General features: G+C 43.6%; 2 protein-coding genes across 8 annotated transcripts in view; one reads left to right on the top strand and one right to left on the bottom strand.

Moving 5' to 3' along the window:
• ZNHIT3 (zinc finger HIT-type containing 3) overlaps positions 1-25,474 on the bottom strand; it is a 92,214-nt gene that overhangs the window by 31,305 nt on the left and 35,435 nt on the right. The window contains exon 1 of one of the 5 annotated variants that reach the window (XM_074975013.1): positions 3,637-3,718. The exons of 1 other annotated variant lie outside the window; for it this stretch is intronic. In XM_074975013.1, coding sequence (XP_074831114.1) covers positions 3,637-3,645 — 9 coding nt within the window. In that variant the 5' untranslated portion in view covers positions 3,646-3,718. Of the gene's footprint in view, positions 1-1,283; positions 1,873-3,636; positions 3,719-25,474 lie in introns of those variants that run through there. 3 more of the 5 variants (XM_074975016.1, XM_074975017.1, XM_074975012.1) reach the window with 3 other exon arrangements.
• CA4 (carbonic anhydrase 4) overlaps positions 1-25,474 on the top strand; it is a 45,150-nt gene that overhangs the window by 2,249 nt on the left and 17,427 nt on the right. For all 3 annotated transcript variants that reach the window (XM_074975008.1, XM_074975009.1, XM_074975007.1), the window contains exon 2: positions 25,121-25,174. In XM_074975008.1, the coding sequence (XP_074831109.1) occupies positions 25,121-25,174 (54 nt within the window). The remainder of the gene's footprint in view (positions 1-25,120; positions 25,175-25,474) is intronic.

Genomic DNA, 25,474 nt, shown 5'->3' with positions numbered 1-25,474 from the left:
GTAGTACCATCACCATTATTAGCAAATTATGGTCCAGATGTTATGTAACAGGGATACACCTGTCAAAGTGGGGATAGGGAAAATTTCTCCCCAGGGCATATTAGCAGGGACCTTGGAGTGTTTTCACATTCCCCTTGAGCACTGAACAGGAATCAACCATTTACAGATTTACCACCCCAAACTATTAGTTTCTGGAACTTCAAAGGATACACATATGGCAGACCTTGTTCCTTTCATTTTCTATACTTCTACCTTATGTATTTTTGATTCTCATGGAGGTAAAACTTTGTAACATACATTGGCATTGATGGGGTCTGCATGAAATTCTAGCCTTATGTCTCTCTGGGCCATGCAAAGGCAAAGTATGTGCTGTTCATAGCAATGCAGAGTTGCAAGGACAAAAAAATAAAACAGAACAAATAAAGGCATAAGAATTCTTTAACTTTTTCCATTTCCACTTACTGGGGCAAGAACTCTTTACAAACACACATTAATATTTCATACCCAGCTCCGAGATGGCAGAACCATGACACTGTCACCTTAAGATTTCATCTAAAACTAAGGAGAGTGAGAGGTACACGAAAAGAACACAAAGACAGGGTAGTACTGGAGAGCCAAGGAGGAAAGAAATCACTGATAGCCTCCCTGCCTATCCTCACCATCCAACACAAGATTAAATATCACTAACAAGTTATCAAAAACATGATCTTCTCCCAGTAGTTACCTTGGCCATTACAACTGTCAAGGTTCCTTCCCCACTCTGAACTCTAGGGTAAAGATGTGGGGATCTTCATGAGAAACCCCCTACCCTTATTTTTACCAGCTTAGGTTAAAACTTCCCCAAGGTACAAACTATTTTACCTTTGGCCTTGGACTTTATTGCTGCCACCACCAAGCGTCTAACAGGGAAAGAGCCCGCTTGAAACGTCTCCCCCCCCAATCCTCCCAAACCCTACACCCCCTTTCCTGGGGAAGGCTTGATAAAAATCCTCACCAATTTGCATAGGTGAACACAGACCCAAACCCTTGGATCTTAAGAACAATGAAAAAGCAATCAGGTTCTTAAAAGAAGAATTTTAATTGAAGAAAAAGTAAAAGAATCACCTCTGTAAAATCAGGATGGTAAATACCTTACAGGGTCATCAGATTCAAATCAGAGAATCCCTCTAGGCAAACCCTTAAGTTACAAAAAGACACAAAAACAGGAATATACACAGCACAGCTTATTTTATCAGCCATTTAAACAAAACAGAATCTAACGCATTTCTAGCTAGATTACTTACTAAGTTCTAAGACTCCATTCCTTTTCTGTTCTTGGCAAAACCATCACACAGACAGAGACCCTTTGTTTCTCCCCCCCTCCAGCTTTGAAAGTATCTTGTCTCCTCATTGGTCATTTTGGTCAGGTGCCAGGTTACCCTAGCTTCTTAACCCTTTACAGGTGAGAGGGTTTTTCCTCTGGCCAGGAGGGATTTTAAAGGTGTTTACCCTTCCCTTGATATTTATGACAACAACACAGGCAGACTTTTGATCTTAAGTTTATATCCTTAAGCAGGATATGTTCTTCGGTGCTTCCTTTTCTTTCTTCCTTGTAAGCATTCAGTGAGCGGCTGCCAGCACGCTCGCAAAACCTTATCTGAGTTGGCCTGAGAGCATTCATACATAGCTACAGCGTGACAAACTCTTACTCAACAGACCCACTGTAAGCATGAAGGAAGGAAATCCTACGTGCTGCAGGTTACTGAGCATGTGCCAAGAACCGGAGACGCTCAGCCCAATATTTTTCTGTCCTCACTATTCTTCTCCTGGCCCTGTAAGCCTGAAACGCAGGCTTCAGTCATCATGGGAATTGATAGCCCCACAATCTATGCTGTGACAATGAGAAAATTTAACATTTATGTAGTGCTTTACAGCATCAAAGTCCTGTAAAAATATTAACACATCAACCCTCTGATTAAACATCAATCCTGCAATTAATCATTAAACTAATAAGAGCAGTTAATAAGGGAATAATAACTGAGCTTTGGACAAGCCCGCAGAATAGGCAGGAGCGTACCTCACTTGGGATGGAGGATTTGGCCCACAACCGAGGGCTTCTGTGAGCAAGAGAAAGGCGTGGACGGACTGCATGGCAAAGAGACAGAAGAGGAATACGAGGGGAGGAATAGAGGGGAATTCAGGACATATTCATTCATCTCCTTAGGATTATGGTAAGGTTGGAGGCTATGGAAATGCAGCAACTTCAGTCTAATTCACTCCTTAATGCTAAAAGTCCAACGAAAGATAAAAACAAAGCAGCACAGGCATTCGAGTGCTTCCTACTGCGGAGACAGAGACCTAGACGGTTTGTTCTTACTTAGTTGCTTCCATTTTTATGAGACACCCTAACTGGTGGCAGACCAGGAGACACCACTATACGCTACATGGTGTATCTGAAGCTGTCCCCACTTGCAGCCATTACCAGGTGTACTACGTATTCAGGCACAATATGGCCTTTTAAATGAATATACTTTCAGTGTACTGAATTAAAATGTAATAGGCTACGGCGGGTTAGAAACCCCAACTGCTCTTTAATTAAAGAGTGTTTTGTGTGTTCTTACTGGTAGTATGGCAGGAAGCCTCTTCAGAGGTGTCCGAAAGGGTATTATAGCCTTGTATGAAACAAACCTTGAACGGTTTTAATCCTTTACAAGCCACACACCCTCCAGCCAGACAGACATGGCTTCCTTACATATGGCAGAGAAGGAAGAAAACATAGCTTCTTATAAGTCCACTGTATATCCCTCTTTGGCAGTCTTCTTGTAAAAGGATTTCAAAGCAGTATGGTCAACAGCACATGGATACCAAGCACATAATCTTCCGGATACCCCAGTCCCCATCAAACTTCAGGAGTGAATTCAGAGGCTGGTTCTGCAAAGCCTCCTGCAAGCCCCATTGTTCAAGGGGTTGTCCACACATGGAGTTATTCATGAACAGCTCCATGTGCAGATGCTCTTATTCTGGAATCAGAGTGCCTTGTTCCTGTTTATCTTATTAATCAACTCATTGATTAAGCAAGCTAAACAGGAATAAGGTACTCTGATTCCAGAAAGAATATCCACACATGGAGTTATTCTGGAATAGCTACTGTGCTTTAAATTCACACTGTACCTTAATCTGAATTACTTTTCGAATGTAGACAAGCGCTCAAAAGATTACACGGGATCGGTTCCTTAGCCTGCTTCACAGTATGAAACAAGTTGCTGCCATACCAGCAGCTCCGCAACATTTACGTCTTTTTAACCGCTCAACAAATACGGCTGATAGTGCAACAGCAGATGCCTGACCCCACAGTCAATGGGCCAGTACAAGTCCTCCCTTGCTGGATACACGCGTTAGCTCCTCAGCCAATAAAGGGGCTAAGGATCGCAAGAGAGTGCATTCTTTGCTGTGCCAATGCAACCAAGGGCATCACAGTTTAAAGTTCGCAGGTTATTTTTCCCTACTTTTCACTTTGTCTCTGGTAATATTTAATGACTGGGTAGAATTTCTTCTCGTAAAAAAGCGGAGTCAACATCATTAATACTACAAATTCTTTAAAGGATCAGCCTTTGCGTTGTCAGTACAGTGCACGGTCAGCATGTTGTATCCACTCACCCTGTTCATCTCCCTCCCACGTAGCAGGGTAGGTGCAGTATATTACATGCTTCTCCCCAGTGCTCTTCAATCCAGTACACTCATCCTGCAGGAGGAAAGGGACCATCCGATTAGCCATTCCGGGGGAAAATGACATTTCCCACCGGTTTCACGTCAAAGATCATTCCCCTCTGCTACAGCAAAGAGTGCCAACTCCAAGACAAGCACCTGGACAGACAGATACGCCGTTCATAGGAAGCGTCATTTCAAAACAGCGAGAGCATATGCTCATTTCACGACAGCGATAGCAATCGGAGACACTTCTGCTCACAGTCCCTAGATTTAAATTCTGAAAGCAGAAGGGCATGGGAAACTCATTCCCTTTGACTGTTCACGAAGCCCAAGTGTTCAGGCCTTCAGCATGTGTCGCATTAGGTTCATCTTCCCAGTAAACAAGTCCAAGACTTTGGGCTACATATTTGGGATTTTTTTTTTTTTAGTTGGAGCGGGAGATTGGTCAGTAACAATAGCCATTCTCCATATATTGACTTTACTGGATGTTTTGTTTTTAAAGGATACAATATGCCCAGAGGCCCCTTATTAGATTTTTCACTCACATTTCTATGCACGTTACCAACAGGTACATAAAACAGCAAAACTAGGCGAATGTTACAAAAGAATTCTATTCCTTTTTTTTTTTTGTTAGTCATAATCGTATTGAATAGGGCTCCCAAACTTTATCTAGTACTGCCTTAAATAAAGGAAGATAAGAAAGATTCACCTTAGCCCTGCATATCTATTTAACGCCAGCTTCCTTCTTTGATAAGACAATCAAGCTCACCGCAATAGCTTATCATTAGAAAGGAATTTTATTGATGGGACAAGATCATAGGTTATGGCTGGAAAACAGAAAGGGAAACATTTAGAGTTATAAGTTAGAAACTTCCCTTCATGCTAAAGTGACAAGATAATTTGGTTCTCTTTCTTCACCTGGCAGTGAGTTAAGGGCTTACAATTCTTATAAGTCATATGAGATAAGCATATGGGTGTGTATGTGGGGATATATAGATATAGATATATATAGTGACGGGGCAAGGCCAGATGGCTATAGAAAACTAGTGGGAGAGAGATATATTAGCTCCAGGCTAAACAAATCCCTGGTACCAGGATCAGTGAAATGGCAGCTGCTCCAGGTCAATTAAGACACCTGGGGCCAATTAAGAACTTTCCAGAAGGCAGGGAGAAGGCTAGGTTGATTGGGACACCTGAAGCCAATCAGGGGCTGGCAGAAACTAGTTAAAAGCCTCCCAGTCAGTCAGGTGGGTGTGCATGTCAGGAGCTGTGGAAGGTAGTTGCACTGTTGGAGAGGCTGAGTAGTACACACCATATCGGGCACAAGGAAGGAGGCCCTGAGGTAAGGGTGAAGTGGAGCCTGAGGAAGTGAGGGCTGCTGTGGGGGAAGTAGCCCAGGGAATTGTACATGTTATGTTTCTAAAAGGTCAGCTACCATAGCTGATACTATTAGGGTCCCTGGGCTGGAGCCCGGAGTAGAGGATGGGCTTGGGCTCCCCCCCCGCCACCTTTGCCCCCTAATTCTTCACTGAGACTGGAAGACAACAGAGACTGTGCAAGGAAGGATAACTGCTCCTCACCTCCCTCGCTGGCTTATGATGAAAATGGCTCAGTAGACTGTGACCCTTGTCTCTAGAGAGAGAAGGATTACATGCAGGGTCATGGTGAGCCTCTGAGGCTAGCGAAATCCGCCAGGAAATGCGGGACCCACGGAGGCAAGGACAGAGCTTTGTCACAATTATATATATAATGATTAGCTAGATAGACCTATTATATAACTATATGTAAAGCTCCACCATTTTGAGCACATTTTTCTTTAGGCACCCACTTCTTAATGGTCTGGAAGGCATGCATTATAGCTCTCTGTCACTGGGTGACTGATGCCTTTTAAAAGAACAGGTCCAGCTCCTTGTGCTCGAACAGGTGTTCCCAGTTTGGCAACTGAAGAGGGCAGAGCAGCAGCTGTGGCAATGAAGAACCAGGCTGTCAATAAGGAAAGAGGAGCTGGAGCTGCTGAGAATTCCTAAGGTGGGCTGCTGAAGTCCAAGAGGCACGGCAGAGGGAACTGCCTGGGGGAAATGTGCCTCCAGGGAGAGAGCCCTAGGAGGCAGTGGTCAGTTAAAAGGAAGATTCTTGCATTTGGCCCGGAAGCAGGAGTGGGTGTAGCAGTGGGTCCCCCATGGGCTGGGGACAAGCCAGCACCTTACACTGACTGTGAAGAATAAAATTATCATACAAAGGGAAGAAATACTGGGAACTGGAGAGACTTGGTTGAACAAATCTCTGTCCCCAGCTGGTATAGATAAACCACTCGAGAGTTAAATATTGGAGGCGGAGTCTACCCATCAAGGCCGACAATCAAAACTTCCCTGAAATGAGCAGCGCTTTAATTGATAGTGGTTTCCTTCCCCTGTCCCCTAAAACAAGCTAGCCCAGCACAACTAATGCTGATGGTGACTTTGACCCCTAAGCCATTGCATGCAAAAACATTGCTAATAGAGTTAAAGGGCCAAATTCCTTCCTGGCGTACCACTGTAAGCTGCAGGCGAGTACACCAGGGATTAATTTCCCCCCAGTGTTACAATACAGCAGTAACCAGAAGTACAACATATAGGTCAGTTTGAGTATTTTTTTTTAACGTAACGTCAGGAAGACTAACGTAATGTTAGGAAACCAAGAGCTATCAAAAGAAGGATGGCGATGCTGGGAAACCAGGTACCAGCTTATGCCAAGATCTCCATGTCTCCCTGGATACTGACAAATTCATATCTGGAAGTAGACTAGCTCCCCTGGATGTTAGTATTGTTAAACAAAAATGCTTTAATCTCACTTACAATACCTGTATCCCATATTGTAAGGTAATATTTGAGTGTTTACACTGCAATTCTCTCTAACTGTGTAATCACCAGACAGGACCGTAATATGAAATAGTGTGAAATGCTGGCTTCCAACAGAAGGTGTTAGGCCCTGCACAATAGAGAAGGCCAATGGACACCAGACAAACTATTGTGGAACATCGGAGGACAAAAGACTTTGTTGATTGTTCTCCCCACCCCATGGCCACCCCAGCCTGCCCATGAAAAGGTGACATGCAAGTGATTTCCTCCCATCAGCTGAGCTGGTAGCTCAGAGAAAGGGGAAAGGAAATAAAAATCTCTGACAAGAAGAAACTATCTCTGTGCTGCTTGGATTCTTGAAGGCAAGATTTTTTGAGGCATAAACAGATTCCCCAGTGTTTAGCCTGGAGTAGCTCTAAGGGACTTATAGAGCTTGCTTATTATAGAAGTGTGTATTGCCTTTTGAAACTTAAAACTAACTCATTTGTGTGTATGTTTACCTACTTTAACTTTGCATACAATTCTCTTATTTCCTTTTCCTAGTTAATAAATCTTTAGATAGATTATTATAGGATTGGCCACAAGCGTGGTCTTTGTGGTGGGATCAAACGTGCAACTGTCCTGGGGTAAGTGGCTGGTCCTTTGGGACAGGGCGTAACCTGAATGCTGTTGTGATTTTTTTTTTTTTTTTTTTTATGTAAGGGACTATCTATCACAAAGGCATCTCAATCTTTGGGGCACCTAGGGCCATAAAGGCTTTCCAAATCTCAGAGATTTAATCCATGTGTTTAACAATAATGAATAGATAATACCACTTAGCATTTTTCATCCACAGATCTCCAGACACCTTACAAAGATGGGTAAACAGCTCATTTAATCTCTCTCTCTTTTATAGGAGGGCACAATAATGAAAAAGAGGTCAAGGGACTTGTACAAGATATACATAGTAGATCACTGGCAAGGATTGGGAATAGAATCTAGGTATTCTGATTCCCAGTCAAGTGTGCTACCCACTAAGCTGTTAAACAGCAGAGGGTGGGGTTCTAACTAAACGGAGCTGCCCCTTTCCCTGTGCCTTTTGTGGTAGCTAAAACAAATGATGTTCACAACAAAAAACAAAACAATAAACAACTGTATTGTTTCATGGCTGCAGGGGAGCCAAGAAATACTTTTAGTCAGGAAACTAGCGACAAACTGGACAGAGTAGAGACAGAGATAAGTGTGCACTTATTTGCCAAATCCACAAACAAGACTCCTTGGATTTAACAGACGCTGCTACCTTGAACTTTGTGTAGGAAGAAGAGGCCCTGAGGCACAATACACTCTGGTGTAAAACACCAAGGAAGTGAATGGAGTTACGTCCTGTATGTATTGCATCACAGCTTGACCCTGAGATAGCTAAAATGCAGCACAAGGGCCTAATATGGTTCATTTGGCTGTTCTGAGCCTCAGCTGACTTCATCTGTTACAAGATGCAGGTCCTTCTATGCAGACTACAGGTCTCATAACAGCCACCCAGCTCACAGTGGAGCATGGCATGCTGGGCCGTGGTGTCTTGAAGGTCAAGTTGCCAACTTTCTAATTTCCAGAAAACTGAACAGCCTTGCCCTGCCCACTGACCCGCCCCTTCCCTGCTGCCCCACCCCTGCTCACTCCTTCCCACCTCCCTCCATCACTTGCTCTCCCCCACCCTCACTCACATGCTCAATTTCACTGCAAGGCCCAAACAGGCATATTTATTGTTTTGACAGATGTATTATGCTAAGTTCTGGTTTTATTTGTTACAGGGCGCTAGAGCTGGCAGCAAAATAAATAGTCAAAAAGGGTCATTTAAAAAAAAAATTCACAAAAGGTTTTCATGATTCTTTCCCTCCCCTCTTCCCATTTTTCGTAACCAGCTCCATGTTTTTTGTTCATTAAAGTGATTGTAATTGTATGTGTGGAATTAGGACAGTCCCTTAAAGGCCCACTCCTGAAGCCCAAACACAAATCCATAGAGCACAACCACAGAAATGCACCTGTCCAGATACCTATATAATTAAACCTGTAGAAACTGACTCCCACACCTGCATGCAGATATACGTGTGTGTACACATCTAGCATGCACTAACACATATACTTCCACATTATTTATTAAGACAATTGTTGTTTAGTGCCTAGAGACCCCATCTAAAATCAGGGCTCCAGGGTGGTAGGTGCTGGACATAGACGTAAAAAGAGAGAATCTGCAACGAAGAGTTTATAGTGTAGCTAGACAAAGATGGGAAGAAATGTCTGATAGATTGGCTCTTCCGCAATTACTAGTCAACAACATTCACTTTTTAAGAAATAATATTTCTTTTAGAGTTCCCTTCTCTTTTAAAAACTTGTTATGAAATGAATACACAGATATTTTATATCAATTCGTGTGTGCGCAAGCCAGCCAAAGGAATAAAAGTCAAGGAGTTAGGCTGCAAATTTTATTCACACAGGTATACACATGTGGCAATACACGCACCTCCTGACACCAAGACACGCAGTCTCTTCCACACACACAATGCACACATGCACCAACTTGCCTACACAGAGACACTTTCATACACTTTTCCAGGGGCTGCCTAAATCACCCAGCTGGGAAGGGAGGAGGGTGGGCTGGAGGGGAAAAGATGCAGGGGGTAGAGGAGAGAGGATGGGGAGGGAAAGAGGGCACGGTGGGGATGAGAGGGGGCAGTGAAGGAGAGAGGAGTGGGTGTGGGGGGCATGTGGGGATGCAGGGGGAGGCAGAAGGCTACAGGTGCATGAGATGTGGAGGGGCACAGGGGTGTATAGGGACATAATGGGAGTGCAGCAGTGTATGGAGATGAATGGGGTACAGGGTGAGGATGGGATGGGAGAGGGATGTAGTGAGAGGGGATGGGAGTGCAGGGGGTGGCACAGGAAGAGATGTAATGATGGGGGTGCACGACAGGGAGGGATGCAGTGAGGGGGATGGGGTGCAGCCCCATTCCTAGCACTCAGAGACGGGGATACACATACCTTCAACTCCTGAGCGCCAGCGATGGGGCAACAGACCCCGGTTCACAGCAGGGCATGTGCTGCAGCTCGAGCCCTGCCACGCGAGGAGAAGAGGGCCGGGCAACAGCGGGAGAGATGCGTGCCATGCAACCCCTCAGCAGCCGCTTGCGGAGTGCTTGAGTGGTGCTAGTTCCTCCCCTGCCCTGACCCACCCATGGGAGCTGCGCCTGAGAGCAGACCCCCCCCGGCAGCCGCCAAGGCTAGGAGCTGGACATGTCGGCTGCTTCCCGACCTGGGAGCCACGTGGTCTGTAGTGCAGCGGCTAGCAGGAAGCCTGCCAGCCCTGCTGCGGTGTGGCGCAAACCGGACATTCAACGGGCAGGTCAGCAGCGCTGAGCGGAGCTGCCAGGATCCCTTTTGGACCAGTCCAAAACTGGACACCTGGTCACCCTACTCGAAGGGCTGCACCAAAGAGAACGACTGCCAGCTGCTCCATTCTGGGCTAGTGGGGCACATGGCTTTTGAGATCTTGGCCAGACTCAGGCTAAGTGTGGATGCTCATGGCTTAGCCCATTTGTGCCAATAAAACTGGCAAAAGTTTTGGGAACTAAGCTCCAGCAGAGAGTTTAACCAGGCTATTGGGTTGTTACAGCATCAGTGAGAGTGATTCAGCAGCATCCTTGAAGCAGACACTTGTGGGAGGGAATATCAGCATTTCAGTCACAAAGAAGCATTTCCTTGCATTGTCCTGGGCAGAGCCAGTAAAGAATACAGCAACCTTGGAAAAGGGGAGGCTGATGGGAAAAAATCTTATTGTAAATAAGACTTGGAAAACCTTTATCTACAAGCTCTGCTCCATCACCTTCTGGCTTTTAGGCCTCGGAAGTTTTAGGAAGCAGGTTACATTCCCTCTGAAACTCTGTATAACAATGGGAATTAGAAACTCGTTCAGGCTCCTTGTGACTTGAGAAGAAATTAAATGGATTCCAGTGTTAGCGAAAGATATCTAAACAGCAGCTCCGGGGAGAGCAATTCTTCATTTATAATACTATCAGCTGCAGAGTAACTATGCCACCACCCAGGCTGGTGACTCTTCAAAGTAGCCAACCAAGCCACAATTCTGTCCTGGGAGCAGGGGTTCCCTTCTGTTGTTGCTGAGGCTGTTGGCTGTCTCCCCCTTTCTGCTCCTGTGCTAAGCATTCAGGTTGCGTCCAACAGGAAGCAGAAACAGTGGGGAGGCAACCAGATGGTGGCCAAGAATCTCCTGGATCTGCCCACTAATTGCTAATGTGATCAACACCAGAAGGGTGAAAAGAAAAAAGGTAAGAGATGGCCATAGGAAAAGGAATTATGAGGACAGAGGAAGGGGAAAGAGTCAGATGGTCAAAGTGGGCACAGGAGAGAAAGGGGGTTCAGAGGAAGAGCAGAGAATTAGAAGGATCTATGAGAAGCAAGAGGACTCAAGAGAGGGGAAAGACCCAGAAAAGGATATGGACATGGCTATGAGGTGGGGAGGGGCAGGATAGACTGGGGAAATCGGGATCACAGGAGAAACCACAATGAGATAGTTTAAACAGGATTAGGAATTGGAAACCAGGGAGACAGTATTTGAAGACTGTACACACCAGGGAAGGAGAGGAATTGTTTAGAGTGTTAGTAGGAGTGAAGGATAAAGATAAGCAAAGAGAAAATGTAAACTGTACACCAGGAAATGTTTCCTGACAGTGAAGTGGGAGGAGCCCCTGCTTTAGATATTTAAAACTGAACTAGACAAGTTTCAGAGTTGGTATGGAACACCCATTTTTTCATGTTCTCTGTGTATATATATCTTCCTTCTGTATTTTCCACTTCATGCATCCGATGAAGTGGGTTTTAGCCCACGAAAGCTTATGCTCAAATAAATTTGTTAGTCTCTAAGGTGCCACAAGGACTCTTAAGGTGACCAGAAGCCCTGATTTTATAGGGACAGTCGCAATTTTTTGGTCTTTTTCTTATATAGGCTCCTATTACCCCATCCCAATTTTTCACACTTGCTGTCTGGTCACCCTAAGTACTCCTCGTTTTTTTAACTAGACAATACACTCTAGGGGATAATTGCACTGTAGTCCATGAGTAACCGGCTGGATGTGACCATCATCATTTGCATCGTATTCAATGAAAGGTTCAGAAACCAAATCCAGTGGGTGAAGGGAACTTTTACAACTCAAAGTTCACATACACAGGGAGAAATCACACGTTTATTAAATATTGCTTTATCAAATATTGCTTCATAATGCAAATTTTTCAATAACCTAGGCGGGTTTCTGACTAAGTCATAAATACAGTAAACATCCTGGTTCTCAACTTTTCTTAAGAAAAATAATAAAAGTCTTATTCACAACCAACATTAATTCAGCGCTGACTAAGTACTAAAATTAATATTTACTAACAAATCCTTGTCACCTGTTCATTGTGAAACCCACATTCAGATTTATTGACTCTACTTTCCTGAGGAATTCCTGAGTATTTAGCCCATAATATGATCTGTCATTCTAAACCGGAGCTGTGATAGGAGAAAGCTACATACTTATTAATAATTTCTGAACTTCTAAAAGGTTCATAGAAAGTCCCCCAAGGTCAGATGCAGATCCAAATTGTACAAACAAATTATATAATTCATATACAAATTATACAAATCTAAATTATATGCCTCGGTGCATTCTACGTGTAGTAGATATAAAGCAGCCCGGCCTGCCTGAGGTCTGGAGTTTCTCTCGTCTTCTCTAGTTATTTTTCAGCATCTGGATGTGCAGGTTCTTTGGTTAAAGATCCAAGGTTTTTCTGATGCATTCACCTGCCCACTGGAACTGGACGGAGACCCACAAATTCTTTTGACACAGGCCACCAAACAGGGTGTCAGAGGACATTTGATCACATTGGTGAACTGGGCTGGATTCAGACAGGTGATGAAAAGGATCCATACATATCCCACTATCCTTTTCCAGAGGCATTTGCTCCCCTGGCATACGGATGTGGAGATAGTGGATTGTGATTATTAACACCGTCCTGGTGATGCCTTTTTGCTCCCAAGGGGATTCCCCGTGTCCCTCTATGACCCTATTTTCATGGCTTTTGTCCCCATAGTCTGAAAGCTCCAAGAAGCAGCCTCTGCATTTCCAGCCAATGAAATATGCATTTGATACATGCATCCCTCAGATCTAAATCACGTTGTATATTATTATTTAGACTGCAGCAACACCTAGGAGCCCCAGTCATGAACCAGGATCCTACTGTGCTAGGTGCTATTTAAACACGGAATAAAAAGCCAGTCCCATGCCCCCACGAGCTCACAATATATGAACCGGTAACATGTATATTGAACTTAATCAGATCATTTCTGGGCAAAGGGAAAATAATCACTTAATGTCTGAACCAAGGTTGCTTTCAAGGTGCAGTAGTTTTTTTCCAGCAGTTCCTGGGAGAACACACTCTAAAGGAAGCTGCCACACTTCAGTGTGCTTGAGTTCACTGCACTATGCAACTCTGGTGCAATAATTGTTAAAGCACATGATGAGCCACTGTGCTAGCTGGAGATGCCAAAAATACATTGGCAGCCATTCATCTCTGCAACGGTAATGAATATTAAAAAACATGATTGTCAAATGCCATGCAGGTTGACCTGCCCAGGCATTTATTAATTAAGCTTCTTCTGATTAAGTTAGCCAGCCATCCCATCCTATACTTATCGCATCACATTTTACGGTCTCATAATACAGAAGATGTGTTGGTTATCAATTGTGGAGGTGTGGCAATTCTTTCAATGGAGATGGCCCTGAATCAAAACCCTAGATTCAATCAATTTGGAGAAAGCCAGAGCTAAACATTTTGGGGCTCTGTAAATTTTTAAATGTTTGGTAGAACTGGCCAAAAATTTTGCATGTAGAAAGTCTTCCTGCCAAAAAATTAAGATTTAATTAAAACCCCAATTTTTTCATGAAAAATGTCAATGCAAAATATTATAAAAGCTCTAATTAAAGTGTAAAATTTATTCTTCTTATAACATGAATATATATATTTTTACTTAATTAGTTTAGCTGTGACATTCTGAGTAAGTTTCCCTGACCTGAAGGAGAGCTCTGTGTAAGCTCGAAAGTTTGTCTCTCTCACCAACAGAAGCTGGTCCAATAAAAGACATTACCTCACCCACCATTGTCTGTCTAATATCCTGGGACAGACATGGCTACAACAACACTGCATTCATCCCCTAATATCGTCTATATCCCTTCATTTTCACACCTTTTTAAAAATTCCACGAACTGACATGGCCCTCCTTGCTGTCTGCCATCTCTGACAGAAGCAAGAAGTCTGCCCAGCTCTGCACGACTGGCATAAGTGTTGCAAGCACAAAATGCGCAATCCTCCAGTGTGTGCAGAGCCATAATATAGGAATGGCATGGCATTTATCATAGGTGGTTTTTACCAGGTAAAAGCATGGTTTTTACCACCTTGGGAAAAACAAGTGAGTCCCAGTTTAAGGAATTTTCTATATTTTAAAAACTATTCCATTAATGCACATACCACATTACACTTAGTTTTAGTTACATATTCAAATTGTGGTTCAAATTAAAAAACACAGTAAAAGAACTAAAAAAAGCCACTGGGGCTTAACAACCATGTAAAAGAAGCAGTGAGAGATAAAAAGGCATCTTTTAAACAGTGGAAGTCAAATCTGAGTGAGGTGAATAGAAAGGAGCATAAACACTGCTAAATTAAATGTAAAAATGTAATAAGAAAAGCCAAAAAGGAGTTTGAAGAACAGCTAGCCAAAAACTCAAAAGGTAATAACAAAATGTTTTTTAAGTACATCAGAAGCAGGAAGCCTGCTAAACAATCAGTGGGGGGCTCCTGGACCATCGAGATACAAAAGGAGCACTTAAAGACAATAAAGTCATCGCAGAGAAACTAAATGAATTCTTTGCTTCAGTCTTCATGGCTGAGAATGTTAGGGAGATTCCCAAACCTAAGCCGTCTTTCGCAGGTGACAAATCTGAGGAATTGTCACAGATTGAACTATTGCTAGAAGAGGTTTTGGAATTAATTGAGAAACTTAACAGTAACAAGTCACCGGGACCAGATGGCATTCACCCAAGAGTTCTGAAAGAACTCAAATGTGAAATAGCGGAACTATTAACTATGGTTTGTAACCTGTCCTTTAAATCAGCTACTGTACCCAATGACTGGAAGATAGCTAATGTAACGCAAATATTTAAGAAGGGCTCTAGAGGAGATCCTGACAATTACAGACCGGTAAGTCTAACGTCAGTACCGGGCAAATTAGTTGAAACAATAGTAGAGAATAAAATTGTCAAACACATAGAAGAACATAAATTATTGTGCAAAAGTCAACATGGTTTCTGTAAAGGGAGATCGTGTCTTACTAATCTATTAGAGTTCTTTGAGGGGGTCAACAAACGTGGACAAGAGGGATCCAGTGGACATAGTGTACTTTGGGCTATGTATTTGGAATTTTTGCTTTTTTTTTTTTTTTAGTTGGAGTGGGAGATTGGTCAGTAATGATAGCCATTCTCCATATATTGACTTCACTGGATGTTTTGTTTTTAAAGGATACAATATGCCCAGAGGCCCCTTATTAGATTTTTCACTCACATTTCTATATAAGTTACCAACATGTACATAAAACAACAGCAAAACTAGGTGAATGTTACAAAAGAATTCTATTCCTTTTTTTTTTATTAGTCGTAATCGTATTGAATAGGGCTCCCAAACTTTATCTAGTACTACCTTAAATAAAGGAAGATAAGCAAGATTCACCTTAGCCCTGCATATCTACTTAACGTCAACTTGCTTCTTTGATAAGACAATCAACCTCACCGCAATAGCTTATTACAAAAGGGATTTTATTGATAGGACAAGATCATAGGTTACGGCTGGAAAACAGAAAGGGAAATATTTAGAGTTATAATTTAGAAACTTCCCTTCATGCTAAAGTGACAAGATAATTTGGTTCTCTTTCTTCACCTGGCAGTGAGTTAAAGGCTTACAATATTTATAAGTCATATGAGATAAGTATATGGGTGTGTATGTGGAGATATATATATATATATATAATGATTAGCTAGATAGACCTATTATATAACTATATGTAAAGCTCCACCATTTTGAGAACAGGTTTCAGAGTAACAGCCGTGTTAGTCTGTATTCGCAAAAAGAAAAGGAGTACTTGTGGCACCTTAGAGACTAACCAATTTATTTGAGCATAAGCTTTTGTGAGCTACAGCTCACTTCATCGGATGCATCCTGTGGAAAGTGTAGAAGATCTTTTTATACACACAAAGCATGAAAAAATACCTCCTCCCACCCCACTCTCCTGCTGGTAATAGCTTATCTAAAGTGATCACTCTCCTTATAATGTGTATGATAATCAAGGTGGGCCATTTCCAGCACAAATCCAGGTTTTCTCACCCCCCACGCCCCCCCCACACAAACCCACTCTCCTGCTGGTAATAGCTTATCTAAAGTGACCACTCTCCTTACAATGTGTACGATAATCAAGGTGGGCCATTTCCAGCACAAATCCAGGGTTTAACAAGAACGTCTGAGGACGGGGGGGTAGGAAAAAACAAGGGGAAATAGGTTACCTTACATAATGACTTAGCCACTCCCAGTCTCTATACAAGCCTAAGTTAATTGTATCCAATTTGCAAATGAATTCCAATTCAACAGTTTCTCGCTGGAGTCTGGATTTGAAGTTTTTTTGTTGTAACATAGCAACTTTCATGTCTGTAATCGCGTGACCAGAGAGATTGAAGTGTTCTCCGACTGGTTTATGAATGTTATAATTCTTGACATCTGAGTTGTGTCCATTTATTCTTTTACGTAGAGACTGTCCAGTTTGACCAATGTACATGGCAGAGGGGCATTGTTGGCACATGATGGCATATATCACATTGGTGGATGTGCAGGTGAACGAGCCTCTGACAGTGTGGCTGATATGATTAGGGCCTGTGATGGTGTCTCCTGAATAGATATGTGGGCAAAGTTGGCAACAGGCTTTGTTGCAAGGATAGGTTCCTGGGTTAGTGGTTCTGTTGTGTGGTATGTGGTTGCTGGTGAGTATTTGGTTCAGGTTGGGGGGCTGTCTGTAGGCAAGGACTGGCCTGTCTCCCAAGATTTGTGAGAGTGTTGGGTCATCCTTCAGGATAGGTTGTAGATCCTTAATAATGCGTTGGAGGGGTTTTAGTTGGGGGCTGAAGGTGACGGCTAGTGGCGTTCTGTTATTTTCTTTGTTAGGCCTGTCCTGTAGTAGGTGACTTCTGGGAACTCTTCTGGCTCTATCAATCTGTTTCTTCACTTCCGCAGGTGGGTATTGTAGTTGTAAGAATGCTTGACAGAGATCTTGTAGGTGTTTGTCTCTGTCTGAGGGGTTGGAGCAAATGCGGTTGTATCGCAGAGCTTGGCTGTAGACGATGGATCGTGTGGTGTGGTCAGGGTGAAAGCTGGAGGCATGTAGGTGGGAATAGTGGTCAGTAGGTTTAAGATTAAGATTAAGAATGAGCTCTCAAAAATGGATACTCTCAAAAAACCAACCTTCCACACAAACTTCCTTGTGGCTGGACTTTACTAAAACTAGACAAGCCATTTACAACACACACTTTGCTTCTCTACAAAAGAAAAAGGACACTAAACTTTCTAAACTACTACATGCCACAAGGGGCCACAGCAATGGTTCCCTCAACCCACCCAGCAATATTGTTAACCTATCCAACTATACTCTCAGCCCAGCAGAAGCAGCTGTCCTATCTTGGGGCCTCTCCTTCTGCCCCTCCACCCCCACGAACATGATACAATTCTGTGGTGACCTAGAATCCTATTTTCGACGTCTCCGACTCAAGGAATATTTCCAACATACCTCTGAACAACATACTAATCCACAGAGACCTCCCTACCAACACTACAAAAAGAAGGATTCTAGGTGGACTCCTCCTGAAGGTCGAAACAGCAGACTGGACTTCTACATAGAGTGCTTCCGCCGACGTGCACGGGCTGAAATTGTGGAAAAGCAGCATCACTTGCCCCATAACCCCAGCCGTGCGGAACACAATGCCATCCACAGCCTCAGAAACAACTCTGACATCATAATGAAAAAGGCTAACAAAGGAGTGCTGTTGTCATCATGAATAGGTCGGAATATGAACAAGAGGCTGCTCGGCAGCTCTCCAACACCACTTTCTACAAGCCATTACCCTCTGATCCCACTGAGAGTTACCAAAAGAAACTACAGCATTTGCTCAAGAAACTCCCTGAAAAAGCATAAGATCAAATCCGCACAGACACACCCCTGGAACCCCGACCTGGGATATTCTATCTACTACTCGCAAAAAGAAAAGGAGGACTTGTGGCACCTTAGAGACTAACCAATTTATTTGAGCATGAGCTTTCGTGAGCTACAGCTCACTTCATCTCAAGATCCATAAACCTGGAAATCCTGGGCGCCCCATCATCTCAGGCATTGGCACCCTGACAGCAGGATTGTCTGGCTAGGTAGACTCCCTCCTCAGGCCCTATGCTACCAGCACTCCCAGCTACCTTCGAGACACCACTGACTTCCTGAGGAAACTACAATCCATCGGTGATCTTCCTGATAACACCATCCTGGCCACTATGGAGATAGAAGCCCTCTACACCAACATTCCACACAAAGATGGACTACAAGCCGTCAAGAACACTATCCCCGATAATGTCACGGCTAACCTGGTGGCTGAACTTTGTGACTTTGTCCTCACCCATAACTATTTTACATTTGGGGACAATGTATACCTTCAGATCAGCGGCACTGCTATGGGTACCCGCATGGCCCCACAGTATGCCAACATTTTTATGGCTGACTTAGAACAACGCTTCCTCAGCTCTTGTCCCCTAACGCCCCTACTCTACTTGCACTATATTGATGACATCTTCATCATCTGGACCCATGGAAAAGAAGCCCTTGAGGAATTCCACCATGATTTCAACAATTTCCATCCCATCATCAACCTCAGCCTGGTCCAGTCCATACAAGAGATCCACTTCCTGGACACTACGGTGCTAATAAACCATGGTCACAAACACCACCCTATACCGGAAACCTACTGACCGCTATTCCTACCTACATGCCTCCAGCTTTCACCCTGACCACACCACACGATCCATCGTCTACAGCCAAGCTCTGCGATACAACCGCATTTGCTCCAACCCCTCAGACAGAGACAAACACCTACAAGATCTCTATCAAGCATTCTTACAACTACAATACCCACCTGCGGAAGTGAAGAAACAGATTGACAGAGCCAGAAGAGTTCCCAGAAGTCACCTACTACAGGACAGGCCTAACAAAGAAAATAACAGAACGCCACTAGCCGTCACCTTCAGCCCCCAACTAAAACCCCTCCAACGCATTATTAAGGATCTACAACCTATCCTGAAGGATGACCCAACACTCTCACAAATCTTGGGAGACAGGCCAGTCCTTGCCCACAGACAGCCCCCCAACCTGAAGCAAATACTCACCAGCAACCACATACCACACAACAGAACCACTAACCCAGGAACCTATCCTTGCAACAAAGCCCGTTGCCAACTGTGCCCACATATCTATTCAGGGGACACCATCACAGGCCCTGATCATATCAGCCACACTATCAGAGATTCGTTCACCTGCACATCCACCAATGTGATATATGCCATCATGTGCCAACAATGCCCCTCTGCCATGTACATTGGTCAAACTGGACAGTCTCTACGTAAAAGAATAAATGGACACAACTCAGATGTCAAGAATTATAACATTCATAAACCAGTCGGAGAACACTTCAATCTCTCTGGTCACGCGATTACAGACATGAAAGTTGCTATGTTACAACAAAAAAACTTCAAATCCAGACTCCAGCGAGAAACTGTTGAATTGGAATTCATTTGCAAATTGGATACAGTTAACTTAGGCTTGAATAGAGACTGGGAGTGGCTAAGTCATTATGCAAGGTAACCTATTTCCCCTTGTTTTTTCCTACCCCCCCCCCCCCAGACGTTCTTGTTAAACCCTGGATTTGTGCTGGAAATGGCCCACCTTGATTATCGTACACATTGTAAGGAGAGTGGTCACTTTAGATAAGTTATTACCAGCAGGAGAGTGGGGTGGGGGGAGGTATTTTTTCATGCTTTGTGTGTATAAAAAGATCTTCTACACTTTCCACAGTATGCATCCGATGAAGTGAGCTGTAGCTCACGAAAGCTTATGCTCAAATAAATTGGTTAGTCTCTAAGGTGCCACAAGTACTCCTTTTCATTTTGAGAACATTTTTCTTTAGGCACCCACTTCTTAATGGTCTGGAAGGCATGCATTATAGCTCTCTGTCACTGGGTGACTGATGCCTTTTAAAAGAACAGGTCCAGCTCTTTGTGCTCGAACAGGTGTTCCCAGTTTGGCAACTGAAGAGGGCAGAGCAGCAGCTGTGGCAATGAAGAACCAGGCTGTCAATAAGGAAGGACGAGCTGGAGCTGTGGGGAATTCCCAAGGTGGGCTGCCGAAGTCCAAGAGGCACGGCAGAGGGAACTGCCTGGGGGAAATGTGCCTCCAGGGAGAGAGCCCTAGGAGGCAGTGGTCAGTTAAAAGAACAAGGAAGATTCTTGCATTTGGCCCGGAAGCAGGAGTGGGTGTGGCAGTGGGTCCCCCATGGGCTGGGGACAAGCCAGCACCTTACACTGACCGTGAAGAATAAAATTAGATACTTAGATTTCCAGAAAGCCTTTGACAAGGTCCCTCAACAAAGGCTCTTATGTAAATTAAGCTTTCATGGGATAAGAGGGAAGATCCTTTCATGGATTGAGAACTGGTTAAAAGGGTAGGAATAAATGGTAAATTTTCAGAATGGAGAGGGGTAACTAGTGATGTTCTCCAAGGTCAGTCCTAGGACCAATCCTATTCAACTTAGTCATAAATGATCTGGAGAAAGGGGTAAACAGTTGAGGTGGCAAAGTTTGCAGATGATACTAAACTGCTCAAGATAGTTAAGACCAAAGCAGACTGTGAAGAACTTCAAAAAGATCTCACAAAACTAAGTGATTGGGCAACAAAATGGCAAATGAAATTTAATGTGGATACATTTAAAGTAATGCACATTGGAAAAAATAACCCCAACTATACATACAATATGATGGGGGCTAATTTAGCTACAACTAATCAGGAGAAAGATCTTGGAGTCATCATGGATAGTTCTCCAAAGACGTCCACGCAGTGTGCAGCGGCAGTCAAAAAAGCAAACGGGATGTTAGGAATCATTAAAAAAGGGATAGAGAATAAGACAGAGAATATCTTATTGCCCTTATATAAATCCATGGTACGCCCACATCTTGACTACTGCGTACAGATGTGGTCTCCCCATCTCAAAAAAGATATACTGGCATTAGAAAAGGTTCAGAAAAGGGCAACTAAAATGATTAGGGGTTTGGAATGGGTCCCATATGAGGAGAGATTAAAGAGGCTAGGACTTTTCAGCTTGGAAAAGAGGAGACTAAGGGGGGATATGATAGAGGTCTATAAAATCATGAGTGGTGTGGAGAAAGTGAATAAGGAAAAGTTATTTACTTGTTCCCATAATATAAGAACTAGGAGCCACCAAATGAAATTAATGGGTAGCAGGTTTAAAACAAATAAAAGGAAGTTCTTCACTCAGCGCACAGTCAACTTGTGGAACTCCTTGCCTGAGGAGGTTATGAAGGCTAGGACTATAACTGGGTTTAAAAGAGAACTAGATAAATTCATGGCTATTAGCCAGAATGGGTAAGGAATGGTGTCCCTAGCCTCTGTTTGTCAGAGGGTGGAGATGGATGCCAGGAGAGAAATCACTAGATCATTACCTGTTAGGTTCACTCCCTCTGGGGTACCTGGCATTGGCCACTGTTGGTAGACAGGATGCTGGGCTGGACGGACCTTTGGTCTGACCCAGTATGGCCATTCTTATGTTATTATGTTCATGTTACATAAGGCACAGATCAGATTCATAGATTAATTTAGGGTTGTACAAATAAAAAGTAAAGCTGCAGTGAGGGTACTACTAATGTATATAATTATAATATTGAACATCAGAATGTATATATTTTGGTTTGGTATTTTCTCAAGGAAGTTATACGTCATGATTCATATTTCAGTTTTCAATATTATTGAAACAAAAGTCAAAAACATTTGATTATATAAAAGACAATAATGCAGAGTTGTATGCTTGAAGCATTAAGCAATCAGAAGCATACAGAGTTTCAGGATACGAGTGCTGGTCTGTTTAGCCATGCCACACTGTGTAGCAGAAGACCAACTTTGATGTAGTGGATAGACCAAGTCTATTGCTCAGTTTAGAATGGGCAAATCCAAGTTTGAAAAGATTCATTCTATGCTTTTTAGACACTGATGCAATTATTTTTCCCTGTTTCCCGGTTTAAACCGGTATTTACCAGCACTCTGTCCTAAACTAGATTTTCCTGGGAAACTGCCAACCCTGCCATAAGAAAAACCAAATCAGCAGGGAACATGGCGATTTCTTGGAGGACAGTGTATGTGAAGCTGTGGTTGTCAATGTCTGCTGGGGCAGAGATGCTGCCCAGTGTCACATGGAATGTTGGGTGGGGAGTGGTGAAAGGAGGTGCTACACTGGAGTTCTGCAGGGACTGCAAAGGGAGACGAGCCCGAGGTTCACAAGAGTTTGCAACATGCGCATTTGCTGGCGGAGAAGCTCCATTATATCCTTGTGCATCTTCCTCTGCTTTTCCTCGTGGCACTCGTGGCGAACGGGGGAAGTCCCGGATGACTGGAAAAAGGCTAATGTAGTGCCAATCTTTAAAAAAGGGAAGAAGGAGGATCCTGGGAACTACAGGCCAGTCAGCCTCACCTCAGTCCCTGGAAAAATCATGGAGCAGGTCCTCAAAGAATCAATCCTGAAGCACTTACATGAGAGGAAAGTGATCAGGAACAGTCAGCATGGATTCACCAAGGGAAGGTCATGCCTGACTAATCTAATCGCCTTTTATGATGAGATTACTGGTTCTGTGGATGAAGGGAAAGCAGTGGATGTATTGTTTCTTGACTTTAGCAAAGCTTTTGACACGGTCTCCCACAGTATTCTTGTCAGCAAGTTAAGGAAGTATGGGCTAGATGAATGCACTATAAGGTGGGTAGAAAGCTGGCTAGATTGTCGGGCTCAACGGGTAGTGATAAATGGCTCCATGTCTAGTTGGCAGCCAGTGTCAAGTGGAGTGCCCCAGGGGTTGGTCCTGGGGCCGGTTTTGTTCAATATCTTCATAAATGATCTGGAGGATGGTGTGGATTGCACTCTCAGCAAATTTGCAGATGATACTAAACTGGGAGGAGTGGTAGATACGCTGGAGGGGAGGGATAGGATACAGAAGGACCTAGACAAATTGGAGGATTGGGCCAAAAGAAATCTGATGAGGTTCAATAAGGATAAGTGCAGGGTCCTGCACTTAGGATGGAAGAATCCAATGCACCGCTACAGACTAGGGACCGAATGGCTAGGCAGCAGTTCTGCGGAAAAGGACCTAGGGGTGACAGTGGACGAGAAGCTGGATATGAGTCAACAGTGTGCCCTTGTTGCCAAGAAGGCCAATGGCATTTTGGGATGTATAAGTAGGGGCATAGCGAGCAGATCGAGGGATGTGATCGTTCCCCTCTATTTGACACTGGTGAGGCCTCATCTGGAGTACTGTGTCCAGTTTTGGGCCCCACACTACAAGAAGGATGTGGATAAATTGGAGAGAGTCCAGCGAAGGGCAACAAAAATGATTAGGGGTCTAGAGCACATGACTTATGAAGAGAGGCTGAGGGAGCTGGGATTGTTTAGTCTGCAGAAGAGAAGAATGAGGGGGGATTTGATAGCTGCTTTCAACTACCTGAAAGGGGGTTCCAAAGAGGATGGCTCTAGACTGTTCTCAATGGTAGCAGATGACAGAACGAGGAGTAATGGTCTCAAGTTGCAATGGGGGAGGTTTAGATTGGATATTAGGAAAAACTTTTTCACTAAGAGGGTGGTGAAACACTGGAATGCGTTACCTAGGGAGGTGGTAGAATCTCCTTCCTTAGAGGTTTTTAAGGTCAGGCTTGACAAAGCCCTGGCTGGGATGATTTAACTGGGAATTGGTCCTGCTTCGAGCAGGGGGTTGGACTAGATGACCTTCTGGGGTCCCTTCCAACCCTGATATTCTATGATTCTATGATTCCTGCTGGAATTCCTGGGCCTTTTTCCTGTCCGTTCTTTCCTTCTCCAGGCTGCCTGCGACGTTCACCCTCCAGGCCCTTTGCGTAGCGTCATGCAGCACTAGCTTGCAGGATCTCATTGAATGTCATCCCAAGTGCTCTTCTTTCTCCTCCTTATCTGGCTCAGGAATTCCACAGGTGTGGAGACAAATTTAATTGTAGACAACAACCAGGTCAACACAAAACAGCTTACGTTGACCTAACTTTCTGGCACAGACCAGGCCTGAGACAGCAAGAATAAGATGCTCCAGAGGGAAACTCTTGGGCATACTGAGTGAGATCAAATTCAGCTGAGCTGGAATGAGGAGAGATCTTTATTTCTTAAGAAAATTCCTTATTCCACCATATCATCTTTAAAGGTCTAACTTTTTTTTTAAAGATTCCATCCCTGTTAGGTTGAGATGAGATGAGGTTTCTTGTACACAAGAACAAGGGGACATTACATGAAATGAATGGGTGGCAAATTCAAAACTGATAAAAAGAAATACATTTTCCTCACAATACATATTCAGACTGTGGAACTCCTTGCCACATAAAATCATTGAAGCCAAGAATTTAGCAAGATTCAAAAAGGGATTGGACATTGACACAAGAATATCCAGAGTTATAATTGTTAATCCTAACACAGGTTTTGAAAGGGATATTAAATCACGTTTCAGGGTTGAAGCCATCTGTATCAGAGACCAGGATCAGATCTAATGAAGGGGGGAAATTATCCAACCTCTCACTGCAGCAGGGTTCTTACATCTTCCTCTGAAGCATCTAGTATTGGCCATTGTCAGTACTGGACGCATGTCTGATCCAGTAAAACAATTCCCATATTCTGGTTTTGCATCTTTTAATAAAGACTAGGCTTGCCATAGCTTTCAACCTGATTTACACAATGGCTGGGGAATATTCGCTAATGAGCTTTTTGTACAATCACAACATTTGTGTGTGTCATCAGCCAGGGGTTCTCACATATTTTGGAGAGCAGGACACATTTTAATAGAGAGATTGTCTTGTGGACACCTCCTCTCCTCCAGGGACCACCTCTTCTCCCATGCATGATCACATAACATACTTTTGTCAACTATACAGTAGGAAAGTACCTGTGGACTTTTAGCTTTCTTTTAAAGCAATTTAGCAGCTGGAAATAAGGAGTGGGAGTCAAAGCTGTGTGGTCAGCTCGCTCTCTCCCTAGGTCACCGTACCAGAGCCAATATCGCTATGTGGTCATTCTGAAGTTAATCAACGACTCATACAGCTTCTCATTTTAATGCAATTTTGTAAAGTTTGTCTGAAATGTTAATTTCCTCTGTTGCAGGTGAGAAAGAATGGTGCTACCTATCACAAAAATGGACTCACCCCAGCTGTGCAGGTAATTCTAAGCAGTTTGTTTCTGAAATCATTTTAGTGCTGTGCTGTTTTACAAAGGGGCTATTTGCAGCAGTGATACAAATCTTCCCACAACAGCTTCAGCTATCACATGCCACTCCATTATACTCTGAGACAGGGCCGGCTCCAGGTTTTTTGCCTCCCCAAGCTCCGAGAGCGCAACTGCCCAAGCAAAAAAAAAAAAAAAAAAAAAAGGGTGGCCAGAATGCTGCCCCTGCCACGTGCTTGCTTTGCTGGTGCCTAGAGCCGGTCCTGCTCAGAGATTGTATCTTGTGCCTCCATT

This window comes from Natator depressus, chromosome 17 (genome assembly GCF_965152275.1).
Source record: "Natator depressus isolate rNatDep1 chromosome 17, rNatDep2.hap1, whole genome shotgun sequence".
Classification (NCBI taxonomy): Eukaryota; Metazoa; Chordata; order Testudines; family Cheloniidae; genus Natator; species Natator depressus.
This window is presented reverse-complemented; position numbering and strand designations above follow the sequence as displayed.